Source organism: Gallinula chloropus, assembly GCF_964237585.1.
Source record: "Gallinula chloropus genome assembly, chromosome: 2".
NCBI classification, from domain to species: Eukaryota; Metazoa; Chordata; class Aves; order Gruiformes; family Rallidae; genus Gallinula; species Gallinula chloropus.
In genome coordinates, this window is record NC_140086.1 from 66,567,494 (window position 1) to 66,580,444 (window position 12,951).

Genomic DNA, 12,951 nt, shown 5'->3' on the forward strand with positions numbered 1-12,951 from the left:
TTGAATGTTTAGTAAAAACTCTTATTTTACTGAGGGATTAATTAGCTACGGTTAATATTAATAGCAGACAGTTAAACACAAATAAAAAAATTACACTTTACAGACAGTATAAAAGAACTTGTCTTAACAGACAATCTGTTTCAATGTGAATATATTACACATTGATTTCAATTAAATAGTTCTAAAATATCATCTTTCCACAGTGCTAACATTTTCCTTATATATATAGACATAGATGACAGACTCCACAAACATGGTATTTAAATTTAAAAGAAGTAGTGATGAAAGTAACATGACTGTCTTACTTCTGATTTCTGTTTTTGATGTTAAAGAACAAGAAAGCACTGGCCATTATCATTCCTAGGATAGTGAGGGCAGAGAGGATGCTGTAGAGAGGCAGGGAGATCTTGCGTAGCTCCTCTTGTATAATTGTTTTGTCCTTTGGAGGCTCAAGTCCTAGGATTAAAAGAAGAAAAAAAGGCTAAAGCTCATCCAGATGTAGAATTTCTGTAAGAAAATTTGCCTATACCTCAATTTATCAGACTTAGCAACTGTGAACCACATCAGTAGCTGATGAAATCACTCACTTTGACAGAAATACATTAGTCACATTGATTGACAAGAAGGTTTGCATTTCTGAGGCAGGTAAACAATCTTTTTGGAAGAAAAAACACCACACCAAACCCCTAATGCAGAAACCTGTAAAATATATGCTATCTATCCTAATTTTGAAATGTAAATAAATGCTAAAATGCATACTATGACTGTAAATTTTACCAGGAGGTTATGCTTTCCCAAAACAGGTGTAAAAGCAATGAGTAGAAAACAGAGAGCATCATTCTCTGCACTGTCATTGCCACCAGGGCAAACTGAAATGGCCTGTCTAGATACCTACCACAGCTGGAGACCACTGTGGGTGGCATCACTGGGGCAGAGATCAATGGCCCTGAGGGGCTGAAATGGGGTCCTGAGCTGTGGGCAGGGTAGGGTAAGCCCCAGGAGATGGGGAGGTAGGGAACTACAGAATCGCAAAAGCTTCAAAGGGACAACCCCCCCTTTGCAAATCCTTGCAGAAGTGGACTTGAACATCTGAGATTAAAAACTATGTTTAAAGCCATGGGCTTGATTGACAGTCAGCTCCCAATAATTAAAGGCTTCTTGATTGAATGAGAAGCATATGCAATAAAGCTTTGCATCACATCCTTCCCACACTCCATTTCACCTGCTTACTAAATTTTCCCTTGGTGCAGGGGGATTGGGCAACAACCTTTTGCATTACTGCCATCCTTCTGAAAGAAATCTGTGTGCCCTACAGTGTCTGAGCCCATCCTTTCACTTCAGCTCTGCGTGGGGCTGGGAGGACCACCACATGGGGCAGAGCAGCTTCACTGCACACAACAGCTGCAGAGCCAGAGTTCTGTGGACCCCCTGATCAGTGAGCTGTAACTGCTTTGCAGTTAGAAGAATATTCAAGGATTTATACAACAAAATAACATTACCTATGCCAATTGAGCTGAAACCATTCAGACAAAGGAAACTCACTATGCTTTGGGCTTTACTCCCAACATTTCTGCAAAAAAAATTTCCTTCCAGGTGAACACAATAAAGTGGCAGCCAAGGGACCTTGTGCTGATTTGGTATTGGAGAAAAATACCTGAGATTGTTCCCTTTTCCCTTTCCCACCTCAGGGCGTGTGTTTGCAGTGCATGACATGTCACAAAATTAGGCAACAAGTAACAAGCCAAAAAAACAATAAAGCAGATACCGGAATTAAAAGACCTGTATCAATGAACCTCCCCCCTCTGTATCTAAAATGCACACGATTTGTACTTATTAAATATACACAAACCGATTCTATAAAATGTATTTTCTTATTTATGCAATTGTCATTCAACTCTGTTGCTTCTAATATCATGAATTATTGTTCTCTTGTGTGAAGTTTTATGCAATGGTTTAAACAGGGCTGTATTTACTACTCTACATTTCAAATAATTAAAGTTACTAAGTTTATTATACTTCTTGGAAGATGTAACAACAGTGTCCTCATCGAACACACCACTGCCTCAATGAAAAGTTAATGGAGAAGAGTAAATGGAGAAGGTTCACCATGAGTCACATCTTAAGACAGGATATGGGTGAAAGGTACACCAGATGTGATCAGAACAAGAACTATGAGTCTCATCCTGAAAAGAGCCTGAACAGAGAATTTTTCCTGTCATCTACTCTTCATAAAAGCATGAAGGTTTCAACAAAACCTGTCTCCTGCAACTTGGGTCATGCTGTATATATTCTCTGGAATTAATGGCATTGCATCAGTATTCAACTACATAATTAGTTTCTTTTTTGTGCAAAAATAATCTGGTAGGTTCCAAGTTTTTGGGAAATGGGGCAGATTCTGCACCCTTCATTTCCAAAGCCTCATCCTCCTGACAGATGTGAGAAATACATGTAGCTATGCTCTCTTAAGCCCAGCAAAGAATGCCAAACGGAAGGGTGGAAAGCTTCATCAGATGGTCAGGCTGACAGGCTGTCCATGGATTTCATCACTGCAGTGAAACTCCAGTCACGCTCCTGCAAACTTTGGGTGCTGGGACATTAGAGGCAAGTGTAGTAGCACACAGGGGACACCAGCTTCACACACATCTGCCACCCTCAGGGGAAACCACACAGATCTCATGAAGCTAACTCTACTTTCCATTACTGAATTGCACCACAGCAGAACTTAAGATTAATTCTTAATTATTATGTTTAAAAATAATGCATGTGCCTTTATTCAAGATAAGAGACCTTTAAAACTCATTTCAGCTGACATCTGGCTGCCATGATCTTATGCTCAGAAAGCTGAGGGTATGCCCACACTCCAACTGCTGTGAGAGCAGTGGAAGTCTCATGTTAACTTCAGAACAGCATGGGATAAACTGGCAAGAAGATACAACCACATGAGCTATATGCCTTATGTGGACCTTGGGAGTGGTCTGAACCCCCTGGAGTTGGGCTGAACACCCTCTCTGGTCCCTCATGGGGGGACCAGAATTTAAGATTGCCTTGGTATTTTGAAGTTCTATTTTCTAACTCTGTGAAAGACGTCTTTCAATGTGTCCTTATATTTCCCAAAGTAAGGAAAAACTTCTTTACTCTGAGGGTGGCTGAGCAGTGGCACAGGCTTCCCAGAGAGGCTGTGGAATCTTCTTCTCTGGATACTCAAAACCTGCCTGGACATGATCCTGTGCAGCCTGCTCTAGGTGACCCTACTTTTGCAGGGGGGTTGGACTAGATGATCTCCAGAGGACCCTTCCAACCCCTGTTGTCCTATGATTCTCTTTCATGAAAAACAAGCACCTCCTTCTTGCGTCTGCAAACACAGCACGTGAGAGCATCCCTCAGGTGAGATGAAGTGGGGGAGTGGGAAATGGGGATGACATTTGAACATTATTGGTCGGTGGGGATGAAATAGAAGAAATATCTCCAGTTTGTTGAAATACCAAAGAACATCTGTACACATATAAATTTGAATTTGTCCTGGTCATTGGAATGAAAAACAAGTATACAAACATAGTGATTTTCTGTACAGAACTCTCTACATTTTTTAAGCACAGCTCAGTTCCCTTTCTCTTTATACAGCATCACAGCTTTATGCTACCAGAAATCCTACAACAGTTGTGTGATGGCATGAAGTCTTACAAACCGCATACAGCCACCCATGTCATTCCCTTACCGCTTTCCAGTTTTCTCTCCTACCTTGGAACCTGATGCTGTTGTTGATTATTTCCAGCGTGTCTGCCACAGCATTGTACTCTCCCACCTTCACTTCCTTTCTTTCTGCAGGGAAACAAGCAAGAGTGATTGTTTATGGCAGTTCACACGCTCTCAATTATTTAACTGATTTTTGCCTTCTTTTTTGACAGTACGTCAGAAGGAAGAGAAACATGCCTAGAGTGCGTGAATTATTAAAGCAGCATGCCAGACAGCTAACATCATTAAAAGAAATATTTCTGGTACTTTAAACAAATGCAAAGTATTTTTTAAAAGCTCATTTACATAATCAGGGAACTGTTGTTACCGGGCACAGACGTCTCCAGCTTAAAGAGCCCACACTTACTTACGGGCTCACACCATGCAGGGCGTTTCACTGGGAGAACAAATCTCACATTCCACTCTCATTTAAACAACCAGGACATCTTGCTTAGTGAAATATTTCCCTGGGGAGTCATAGTGGAAACCTCCAGCCAGTATGGATTAGACTGGCTAGTTAATAGACACACTGGGAATCTAATCTCTTATTCTGACTGGGAATTAGCAACTCATTAGTACTACAACTGCAAAATTTACTTATTATATTATTAAAGCTCACATGTTCTTGAGCTAAAATTTATACTTTTTTTTCTATTTTGAGACTGCTGTCACATATATGGCCTCCCTTACACCTAACAGAGTCATGCAGCTATAGGAACTCGATTTGTTTGGCTGCTGCCTTGGCTACTTTAGCTGCCACACATTTGTCCCACCTTTCTGGTAACATCTGGCATCGATGCTATTTCTGTTGAACTTTAGTATGGCTTAGAAGTGCAGGAACTTATTTATTTATAACTTTTACACTAAAAATTTTACATTTTGATCAGAGATTTATAAACCACAGGCACATGGGCTAAAGTTTTCTTTCATAAGCTGGCTCAGCAGAGCCAAAAGTTTTCTTTAAGGCCTCTGTGCCTGGGCATACACAATGTAATTTACATTTAAATTCTGAGCTCATGACCCTATTTGTGATACTGATTTTGGGAGCTGATGATCTTGAACTAGATGGCAAATTTGAAAAGACTATTTCACCCAACAGCTCCACATTAACCTTTTCTCCTTTCTCACTCAAAGTGATTGTACCTGTTCAGCTCTGCTGAATGGAGCAGCTAGCTCCATTTGAGTAAAATCTACAAACTGATTAATAGTAATATGAGAGCTCACAGGAGACAAAAGTTCTCCTTACATAAACTGCACCTCTTATTGCTAAAAGTTGCTTACGCAGAATTGTAGACTGGGCAGCAAATCTAGCAGACATTTGTTATACCTCTGTCAAAAGCTGGAGTTTGCAGCTCTGAAAACTAATTTGCCTTGCACACGAGCATCACTCACTTATGAGGCCCTAAGAATAGCTTGGAATGGAAGTACAGTCTCATGGTCTCCAGGAGCATTTCACAAAGCCCATCCACAAAGCATTACATACTCTTGGGAGTAAATAGAAGTTTATACTTTCTGTCACTGGCTGAAAATTCTCTGTGAAGTAGATGTATACATAAATCCTTGACAGTCTCGAACAACAAAATCTTCCCAGTAGTCACTTAAAAGCCAAAATGGTTTTGCTAAAACCAGAACTAATTCACTTCCGTCTTTATTTGTAGCATGACAGCTATCACCTGTAGATCTAAATCATCAAAACACAACCTAGAGAGGAGAGAGACAAACCCCAGATTCCATACTGACATACAGTATGCACATTAGATGCTTAGAGAGAGTCCACGGCATCTACTTATATTAAATGGGGAGGACACGCACGCCGGTGTTGGGCTAGCCACAACATGACAGCAGCAGGTTACAGCCTGATAGCTCTGAACAGCAAAGGGGAAAGAATAATTTCTCTACAAACATTTCTGTATGTAGCACTTACTGGGACTTGGTTAGATGTGACCAGCACATAATTGGTAGGAAGCATACACAAAATAGAGCACAAAACTGTGGTCTGAGAAAGGTACCACAATTGATAAACTTCTTCTGTGATTGCTTTGTGTGACATACAATGCCATTCCTTTTCAACATTCATAAATTCTTACACAGCTTCCTTTATGGGTGAAATAACACTGAGAATGTGACTGATGATAACGGCAACGTAGTGCAGTACAGATGAGGCAGCCTACAACTACACAGCCTGGGTACCAGAAGCCAGCCCTTATAGGAATGGAGCTGGGTAGCGCTATTTGGGTAAGTAAACGTCCATGGCAGACTTAGCTGAGGAGCGAGACTTTTTTGGGGACTTAGAAATCCACGAGTGTGGAGAAAAAAGTGTTTAGTACCTAGGAACCACATTATCAATGCCTCACCCCTTAGAAATGCGAAAGGACAGTTCACAGAGCGCACGACAAAGTTTATTGAAAGTCAAGAAAAGCCATAAAGATATCTGATATCTTAAAGCAGTTACAATTGTAGGAAGTAGTCTATGAGGGAAATAATCCATATTTTTATTGAGAGGAAGGGTAGTATATCCATTTCATGATATGATTTACAAGGGTGCTGAGGGAGAGACGCAATCTTTGTGCTCTTTTGTACTCCCAGAAAAGTGTATAACTACAGCTGCTGGTCTCTTGGCTCCCCAAGCACAAGTGCTGACCAGTGACAACGTTACCTCCAAATATTATTAAATAAAAGAAGCAAGGAGGCGGAACTATGGCTCTTTGCTCTCTTGCATTGGCCAGCGCAGACAAGGATGGGACTGCAGGCTTTACTTTTCTATATGTCATTCCCTCAAGTTCCTTTGGGAAATTCGGAATTATTCAAGTTACTACACCATGTGTGTAATGTAGCTCATATCTATCAAAATCTCTGTGTGTTCAACAACAAAGTGACAGGAGGAAGTGGAACTCCTTCAAGTAAACACACCAACAAAGTGCTTTGCAGAACATTCAGAGTATGATGTTGGTTCCTTTCTGTAATGCTTTCATTATTTTTATCTTTCCATACTCATGGTCTTTATAGAGAGATTGCATTGAAACCTCCCTGCTCAAGTTAAAATGCAGAAGAAAAATATGAGAGAAAATACACTTGTTTTGTAAGATAACATTTGTCAATAATGTGACAGGAGTGGTGGAATTTCAGAACTTGAATCTACAGTTGTTCTTTCCTGCAGGCACATAAAAGTATGGAAACTAACCAACCCAAAGAAAACTGGCCCTGAAATACATGACTGAAAACTACGCCTGTCTAAGAGAATTACAAACAACTAACCTTTGTCATTAATTAACTGTCACAGAATAGATTACTTATACAGCCAAGATGAAAGCCTTCTGCTAACGAAGAACTGAACTGCTCTTAAAGGTGAATTAAAATGTTTTCTTCTGTATGTTTTATTACAGGATTTTATAGCCCACTTTAAGCTACTCCAGACAAATTGACACACTACCACTTAATTAATTGGGTCACATTTCACAGAGTTAATACATCAGATTTTTAATTGCACATGAGGTAGTTACATGTTCTTGTTGAATAAGAGCAAAAAATATCCTGCAACTGACATCAGCTAAGGAAAACAAACCACTACCATATACACTGAGAATTTCCAGAAGAGATTACACTTAGTTTCAATTTATTTCACTGTATGTTATAACTTCCATTTCCACTACATTTTTATAAGTTTACCTATTCACACCTCAGGAAGATACTTTCTTCTGAGAGGTGTTTAAGGATGTGAGAAAGCACTCAAAACGCTTAAGAGATGGGAGAGATAGATTTCCTTTGGTTTCCTCTATGTAGACAATGCTGGCTACCTCCTAATGACACTAAGACTTCATCTTGCAGTACCTTCAAGTATGTCAATATGACAGAAATGGTACGAGTAACCTCAGTGGTGATGCAGTTAAATCAATATAAAAATGCTCATACCAGTATAATTTATGCTTATAATAGTAAAGGCACTCTAAAATAACAGACTTTCCTACGAAGTTACAGAAATATGTATATTGTTACATGAATGCATTCCTGAACCCCAACACATCTAGTTGGTCATATCCATAAAAAAAACTATGTCTAGGTCACCAGAACAAAGGCAAATTAACAGGGCTGCCCTAACATTACCATGGTTCCCAAACCACATGGCTGTAAATGAAAATTAAGGACTTCAAAGCTTTAAATAAATCACTGTAGCTTGATGCTACTATTACTTTCCTATATCACAGCAGCTCTTTTAAAGTTAGCTTCATGCAAACTATAAACCTGTGCAAGTGATAAGTATTCACTTTCCAAAAAATATATATTTTAATTAATAAATTAATTAATAATTAAATAAACTTACTATTGACTATTCTCCAGGCAGAGTAAGGGTCACTGAGGTTTCTCATTACATAGGCTATTTTCAACTTAGAAGCAGCAGAAAAAAGATATAACCTGTAGCTGAAAGCATACACCATATCTAGGTCTTAGTTCATCCTGAAAAAATTCTCTATATAAGGTGTTGCTTCCACATCTCCTTCTCCTTGAAAAATTTTTCAAAATTTTTTTATATATCACCTCCTGCTTCTCCACTCAGGAAATTATCACTGTACCCCCAAAAACCTTCTCCTGACGTCAGTTAAACAATCCCTTCTCCCACTCTTTTGACAGCTATTCCTCTTGCTTAACCATGATAATTCAGTGGGAGTGATTTGATGCCCAGCACATGAGAAAATCTTCCTGCTAAAGGGGGTCTACAGGAAAGATGCAGAGGGAATCTATCAGGGAGTGTAATGATAGGATGGGGTAACAGGTTTGAACACAAAAAAGGTAGATGTTATATATTAGAAAGAAATTCTTCCCTGTGAGGGTGGTGAGGCCCTGGCACAGGCTGCCCAGAGAAGCTGTGGCTGCCCCCTCCATGGCAGTGTTCAAGGCCAGGTTGGATGGGGCTTTGGGCACTGTGGAGTATTGGAGGGAGTCCCTACCCATGGCAGGGGGTTGGCACTAGATATCTTTGAGGTCCCTTCCAACCCAAACCAGCCTGTGATTCTACAATTCTATTGATATTCAGCAGTTAGCAGACTATCTTAGGATCCAAAATAATTAAACCTTGTCCTACAACAGAAATATTTAGCTCTTCCACAGTGTTCATCATCCAGGCATCACAGCCCAGTAGGGCTGCTGACAGCTATGGGAAATATTTACTTATCAGATCTCAGAAAAGTATTAGAAAATGCCCAAGTAGCCGCCAACAGCTGAAACATACGCACCTCAAATGCTTTCAGATCCTTAGGAAGAGAATGACACTTAAAGTTGCAAAGATTTTAATCTCGAATTTCAAATAACTCTCCCAGATATGAATCAAAAATCATGCCACTGCACAAGTACTCAGACTTCCAAGGACACAGCTAACCTATCTGAAAGTTCACCATTCACAAGTCATTGTTCACTCTTTGACAGGGGTTCAGTCCGCAAGCAGTGAAGGATGCACAGACACCTGATGGCTTGCCTCTGATCTGTTTGGCTTACAGTCACACTCCCTTTTGAAGGGTTAATGTTTTGCTTTAGCACTTTAAACTGTTAGTCACATACCAATCATTTGTCACTAACAGGTCTTGGCTCTTCTTTCTCATTCCTTCATTGCCTACTGTGATGGCTCCTGAAGACGGAATGTCACACACTATAACTGGAATCCTGCGAGCAAGAGTGTTCAGGGAACAAGGCCCAGGAAACAAGATGGGCTGAACACAACTAATTAAAAACTTAAGTTGGAGATGGCAAACTGTTGGCAAGTCTGAGAATGCTTCCCATATTTCAGTAAGTCCTGTGCAATTTGCCTGCAAAGTCTTTTCTAACCTGTCTTGCCTTCATCTCACTCATTTTGGAAGCTGTTATATAAAATAATGATCTATCACGAAAGCTGGAAATGCTCTTTCAAATGCCTTTACATTGCTGAATCAAACCAAGCATCATGAAAGCTAATTTGCTTCAGAATAAATACAGAAACATTTCATGTTGTGGATCCTGTAGAAACTACTAGCAAATTAATGTAATGTTAACTTTCATAATATATCCTTGTCAAAGAGGACCGGGAAGCTTTTCAGTTATCCTTATCACATATCAGCAACATCCAATACATGTTGAAAGTTTCCAATTAAAAAAAAAAATCAGAAGAAAAGCTTATAAATAATGAATGAGCAAAGCCTTTTTCATGAATTTCTATCCACTTGTAGGCAGCCATTTCTTTGTTTAAAGACAGAAATGCTGAGATTAAGAATCGCAGTTCAAATAAGGAAGAAAATGTCAGGTCAGACAGAAGATTATTCTTTAGCAGAAGTTTCCAGAAAAGAAAGAATAAGGGAAGAAAAATACGTTACCTTTGCAAGGATTTGAATTACCACAGTTTTTACCCTTGTAAGTATAAGAGTTAAAATTCTGGTTTTGCCCAAAGAAATATTACCTTCATCTTTAACTCCTGCATAGCTACTTCCTTCACTTGAAGTTCTTGTCCACTGTTTATTTCTGAAATCCTGAATTCCAATGCACACAACGCACAGGAAATCCAGAGTTATGAATGCAGCATATACAGAAAGTGATTATTACTCTTCATGGCCAGATCTCAAGTCCTATCTTTCATTCATCCATAAAGCAAAACAGACAGAAAGGTTAAACCAGCCAAAGGCCAAACAGTGTATGTCAGCCTTAAAGTCAGGATAAAAGCTAAGAAGTCTTAACCCTGGGCTTATTTCACTACCTTAGTAATGGTATTTAGCCAAGAGGACACAGCAAGCAACTAAGCAAGCAGAACATAAAAAGTCATTAAGTATCTGAACTCATAAAAAACATCTAGTTGTTTTATAGCCCAAGAAGATTTTTCCATAAAAAGTTCAAGCGTCTGCATTTTTAAAACCTTATAAAAGTTAATTTTACTGATTCTTTTTAACCTTTGTTTTTACCTTCCTGATTTTACATCCATCTCCTATATTGCTTGTTAGAACAGTTTCTAGCTCTGCATAGAAATTTAGTAATAAAATTCATGTGGTTTAATACCTAAACATCTTAAGTATTTACATATTGTGTATCAAAGTGCCACACAATGAAATAAAAAAATAAAATAACACGATTACTTCTTAAAATCTGGATTGTTAACAGCATCATTATACCTTTCATTCACGAGACCAAGAAAGGTATAAACAAATATACAATAATGAAGGCAGATTATCCACGAAGTATAATGACTGGTGTGATAAAGTAAGTGTAAAGAGCTTCTAAAAGAAGTTCCTGTTTCTTAGGATACTTAATAGATTTTGTAAGAGTTTGAAATGAGGTTATATATGATTACACTATCTTAAATTCTTAACTGATAATCATAATCAACCTGTATAACCATTGAAATACATGGCCGTAATTTGAACTACCTTTAACTCCATCAGAGAAGTTAAAAGATATAAACAAATATTCAAATAGGTATGGTAATGGTTATATTTTAGGATACAGGCATGTGCAACACCTCAATCCAGCTAAGGGTTTTCCTATCATATCGTTCATCCCCTTTTATGATTTGATTAATTTTTCAGAGAAGGAAAATCCTCATCATTCTGAAAGTTAAATTGCCATAGTAAATTATTCTTTGAAGCCATACAGCACTTCAGACTGTGAGTATATGTGTGTTTTTTAATATTAATCTTTACCTAAACATAGCACCGTCTACAAACAAAACCTGGTATTTATTTCATCTATCACCTGGAATCACTGCTTCTTATCAGAGTCCAAAATCAGTGTACTTTTCTTGACTCAGAATGCACAGTGGGAAAAGCATTGCATTTGTAAATCTACAGGCAGCCACCACGAGAAGGAATTTTTCTCAATTATTAAATAACAACACAACTTTATTAATTGTTGTGTGCTGTTGAGTGCCTTTACTCTCACAGACTAGTCTGTTTTCTACTGTGGGTGTGCTGAGAAATCAACCTGTGCAAACACACAGGCTTGGGCGGGCTTCCCGGGAGACACCCCAGGAGCTTCCCAAGTTTGAAGGGCCATCCAGGCAGTGACAAGTTTGGACGTGGATGCCACTGATCTGCAGAGAAGTCCCCCTGGCAGCAGCCCAGGGCCCAGCAGCAGCTCCATCTGTCAGAGTCTCTCTGGGAGAGGGACAACTGAAGCCAGGACTGCGCATGAGGTGGAGGTGCAAGTGAGACAGGCTGTTATGTTGCCTCTTGAGCTTCATTTCAGAGTGCTGAAACGTCAGAGACTGTGAGGCACAATTCGAGATATACCATGATACTGCCCTAATTCAAAGATAAGGGACAGAAAAACCAAAGGACGGCAGCATATCCATCTTGACAATCTATGAGACGTCCAAAGAAACGCAAGATGACAGACCAGTAGTGTGTCCAGATCTCTTATCCAAGGGGAATAAATGCAATTATTCTCTCTCTGGTGCCCTGGAAACTAAGTCTGAGTAGGCACAGTGTGCACTATCATGAGATTCTGGCAAAAGAAAGATTTGAATCATTTAATTACCAGAAAATGTTTTTTTAGTTAACCCAAAAGTTACTCATGAACCTGAGCCCAATTCACCAAGCAGTGCAATTTAGGGGAGAAATGACTGGGAATAGTACTGCTGTCAGTCTTTCCTGACTCACCTGGTAAAAGTTCACCTGTAGCGGAAAAACACAAGACACCCAAGACAGTAGCCTTATCCCAGCTTCCATCTGCCTGCTCAGCACTTAAGCTTTCCCTACAAACCTGACAGGAGATGTGACCAGACACCCCCAGGGAGTGTCCTGAGAGGAAAGATGGCCTCGGGGGACCTGGATGACTGACTCCAGCACACTCTGGTTGAATCAGACAGGAGATCAGGGTGACCTTTTCCTCCCATGGTATGTTTAACATTCTAGTTAAATGGTTAATTTGATTTTCTTGTGGATGTCCAAAAGAAATGTTTCCCTACCCTTACCTAGCTACATCTCTAATCAAAATTTTTAATTCAATCCAATGTGAAGCATCACTTATTTTTTGCAGTTGAGAAGACAAATAAAAAACCCCAACCCAAATCAGTTACTTAGAAAACCTTGCACGGTTACCTCGTGGTTCCCCAGAGAGGCTTTTCTTGTCAGTGTGGTGACGCACAGCACAACCCGATCTGTGGATAACTTCAGCTGACCTGAATGGTGATGCCAAGTCTCTGCTGCTGTGTTTTTGGGGGCTGCTCAGATATAGGGAACAAGCTGCATGATGCAGTCCTCCTTTTGAAGG

General features: G+C 39.5%; 1 protein-coding gene across 1 annotated transcript in view; it reads right to left on the reverse strand.

The window, feature by feature from the left end:
- Positions 1 to 12,951, reverse strand: part of GABBR2 (gamma-aminobutyric acid type B receptor subunit 2) — a gene marked incomplete at both ends in the record, with an annotated part of 476,157 nt that overhangs the window by 166,057 nt on the left and 297,149 nt on the right. The window contains 2 exons of the mRNA XM_084260450.1: positions 306 to 456; positions 3,739 to 3,819. Of these exons, the coding sequence (XP_084116576.1) occupies positions 306 to 456; positions 3,739 to 3,819 (232 nt within the window). The remainder of the gene's footprint in view (positions 1 to 305; positions 457 to 3,738; positions 3,820 to 12,951) is intronic.